General features: G+C 58.1%; 1 protein-coding gene across 1 annotated transcript; it reads left to right on the top strand.

Annotated features, from left to right (window-relative positions):
- DDRGK1 (DDRGK domain containing 1) lies at nt 1–3,052 on the top strand. Its single transcript, XM_028497997.2, has 4 exons — nt 1–176; nt 1,397–1,603; nt 2,586–2,698; nt 2,921–3,052. The coding sequence occupies exons 1-4, from the start codon at nt 8–10 to the stop codon at nt 3,050–3,052; spliced, it is 621 nt and encodes a 206-aa protein (XP_028353798.1). The 5' UTR covers nt 1–7.
- The last annotated feature ends 12 nt before the right edge of the window (nt 3,053–3,064 follow it).

Genomic DNA, 3,064 nt, shown 5'->3' with positions numbered 1-3,064 from the left:
GGGCCACATGGGCTTTAGGCGGGGCGTGGGAGATCCCGGGCCTCAGGGTGGACTCGCTGGCTGGTTCCGCCTGGAAGTCGTTGTCATGGTGGCCCCGGTGGTGTACTTGGTGGCGGCGGCTCTGCTTGTCGGCCTTATCCTCTTCCTGACTCGCAGCCGGAGCCGGGTGGTAGCAGGTAGGAGATGTCGCCACGCCATGGCCGGTGGGGCCGACGTTCTCTGACTCCGGAGCCTCTCTAGGCCGTCGAGCCGCGACTCCTGCGCATGCGCCGGCTTGCCTGGCTGGGCTGAAGAGATAGCCGCGCCTTCCGCGGCAGGCAGGCTGCGCGCATGCGCATAAGTGCGCGAAGCGGGACCCGCGGGGAACCGCAGGGCAGGATTGCGGCTCGGGGACAGAGTAGCAGGGTACCTACGCCTTTTTCCTGGCCCCAAAAGAGAGCCTCGCCTCATCTCTCCCCACGCCCCTCGGCACTGCAGAAGGGCCAGGCCCTGGCGGGCACTCACATCCCTCATCCGGGCAGCCCTTCTCTGCGCCCGTTGGGGGATCCACAGGGGTTCCCATCCCTCCCAGGCTGGCTCCAGAGCAGCTGACGAGAAGGGGGAACCTAAGTTTTCTACCTACCCACGAGCTGAACAGAGCATGAGGTGGCTCCAGGAAGCTCTTTTCTTCACCCTCAAGGAGAATACCCGTGTGGCCATGCACCTTCCTCCTTGTTTTGCACCCCCGCCCGGAAGGCCATGTCATCCTCCAGGGCACAGAACAGATACACCTGTCATCCTCCATCCTGCCCCCCTCCCCATCATTTCTTATCAGCATATGGGTTTGTGTATATGTCTCTCCCCCTCCTTGGACCCACAAGCTACTTCAGAGCATCTGTGGGGGTGGAGTGGGGCACAGAGAAAATGAGGTAAGGCAAATAGCCAACAAGTCTTCCTGAGAGGAGAGACTCAGCCCTCGGGTGTGCTCTCTGATTGGGGTGCCAGATAAAACCATGGCAGTTGGTGTTAGGCAACAGATAAATGCAGTCCTGCCTTGGGCATTCAGATGAGGTCTGGAGAGGTCAAGGTGGGCTTCCTAGAGGAGGTAGAGCTTCAGCTCCGTCTTGCAGGGTGGTAGTTTCCTGACAGGTCAACTGGAAAAGTGGGGCCTTGAGAGGAAAGAAGGATATCAGCGCAGGTGGGAGGGATGGGGTGATCTTGCTGCACAGGACCAAGGTCTGGGTTTAGGTTATGAAGGCCTCCATAGTCAGACTGAGAAATTGGGACTTTGTGCTATGGGCAGCGGGAGCCTGGAGGAAGTTGAGCAGAGGAGGGTGAGGCTTCCAGGATGCTGTTCCCCCTGCCATGAGGTGGTTTGGGCTGCCGGACAGAATCATGGTTCTTCTCTTCCCTACAGCTGTCCAAGAGCCTTTGCACAATGAGGAGGAGGCAGTAGTAGCAGGCCGAGTGGCTCAGCCTCAGCCCCTGGAGCCCGAGGAGCAGAGAACTGGGGGCAGGCCCCGGCGCCGCAGGGACCTGGGCAGCCGCCTGCAGGCCCAGCGTCGAGCCCAGCGGGTGGCCTGGGCAGAAGTAGTTGAGAATGAGGGGGAGGCTGTCATCCCAGGTGAGAGGGGCCCAGCCTGGTGGAGAAAGGGCCTGGGTTAGAGGGTGAGGGGACCCCCAGAGCTGGGCAGAAGAGTGGGGTGTGAAGCCATAGTGTGGGAGGGATATCTGGGAGCCATAGGATGTAGTTAGGGGAGACTTAGGACCCAGCCTTTGCTCCTGGAGACTAGCGGCTCTGGACCCTGATCCCTATCCCATTGAGCCAACGCCCTCTTCCTTCATTTTGGCTCTCAGTGTCCAAACAGGAGAGCAGGAGTCTTTATTTATTTATTTATTTATTTTTGTCTGCATTGGGTCTTCGTTGCTGCATGCAGGCTTTCTGTAGTTGCGGTGAGCGGGGGCTACTCTTCGTTGCGGTGCTCGGGCTCATTGCGGTGGCTTCTTTTGTTGCAGAACAAGGGCTCTAGGCGCGTGGGCTTCAGTAGTGGTGGCACGTGGGCTCAGTAGTTGTGGCTCACGGGCTCTAGAGCGCAGGCTCAGTAGTTGTGGCACACGGGCTTAGTTGCTCTGGACATGTGGGATCTTCCCAGACCAGGGATCGAACCTGCGTTCCTTGCATTGGCAGACGGATTCTTAACCACTGCACCACCAGGAAAGTCCAAGGGCAGGAGTCTTTAGATTGACCTAGAGAGTTCTTCAGTCCACTCCTTCTATTCCAGCACTCTCCTTGTGTGGGCACACTCATTTCCTGAGGGCTTAACCCTTGGGTTAGAGTACTTTCTTTATGGCTATGCAGATCTAAAGTTATCATCTGTTTTCTTGCCCCATGGTTCCCTCACCACTCCCCCACACCTAACACACACACCCCCCAGATGAATTTCTGCGTGGCAGAGTCCTGTAGAGGGCAGAGCTGGTCTAGTGGTATTTGCAAGTGAGTGGAAGGAGATCCCCCCCATAAGGAGAGGGACAAGGGGTAGGGTGGATCCATCATCATCAGTCCTCCATGGCCAGGACCTGAAGTGTCTTTCTCTGACCATACTCAGCCCAAGAGGAAGAAGACATCGAGAAGCCCGTGGAAACTCACCTGTTAGGGAAAATTGGAGCTAAGAAACTACGGAAGCTGGAGGAGAAACAAGCACGAAAAGCCCAGCGTGAGGCAAGCAGGAGGGATGGGGTGCAGCTCTGAGAAGTGGGAAAGGGTCTTCTAAATGGCAGACCCTCCCCTCGAGGCTCTTTGCATGCTGGGCTGATAGTTGATGCTTGCCTGTCTCTGTCTCCTGCAACCTTGGTCTGTGGCCAGGCCTGGCCTGGCCTGTTTGGGAGGTGGGCAACTCTAGCTGGGGGTGGAGATGTGCCCCCCTTGAAGGCCTTTCTCCAGGCAGAGGAGGCTGAGCGTGAGGAGAGGAAACGCCTTGAGTCGCAGCGTGAGGCAGAGTGGAAAAAGGAGGAGGAGCGGCTTCGCTTGGAGGAGGAACAGAAGGTGAGCCAGGCCCCCGATGCCGACTTCTGACAGCTGCCTAGG

Source organism: Physeter macrocephalus, chromosome 14 (genome assembly GCF_002837175.3).
Source record: "Physeter macrocephalus isolate SW-GA chromosome 14, ASM283717v5, whole genome shotgun sequence".
Taxonomy (NCBI): Eukaryota; Metazoa; Chordata; class Mammalia; order Artiodactyla; family Physeteridae; genus Physeter; species Physeter macrocephalus.
The sequence above is the reverse complement of the archived record's forward strand: the minus strand, read 5'-3'. Positions and strand labels throughout refer to the sequence as shown.

Bases quoted from the DNA above. Each gene is read 5' to 3' on its own strand.
- DDRGK1 (XM_028497997.2), top strand. From the start codon at position 8: ATGGGCTTTAGGCGGGGCGTGGGAGATCCCGGGCCTCAGGGTGGACTC. The intron at 1,604-2,585 runs GTGAGAGGGGCC...GACCATACTCAG, and splicing joins GGGGGAGGCTGTCATCCCAG to CCCAAGAGGAAGAAGACATC. The intron at 2,699-2,920 runs GCAAGCAGGAGG...GCCTTTCTCCAG, and splicing joins CACGAAAAGCCCAGCGTGAG to GCAGAGGAGGCTGAGCGTGA.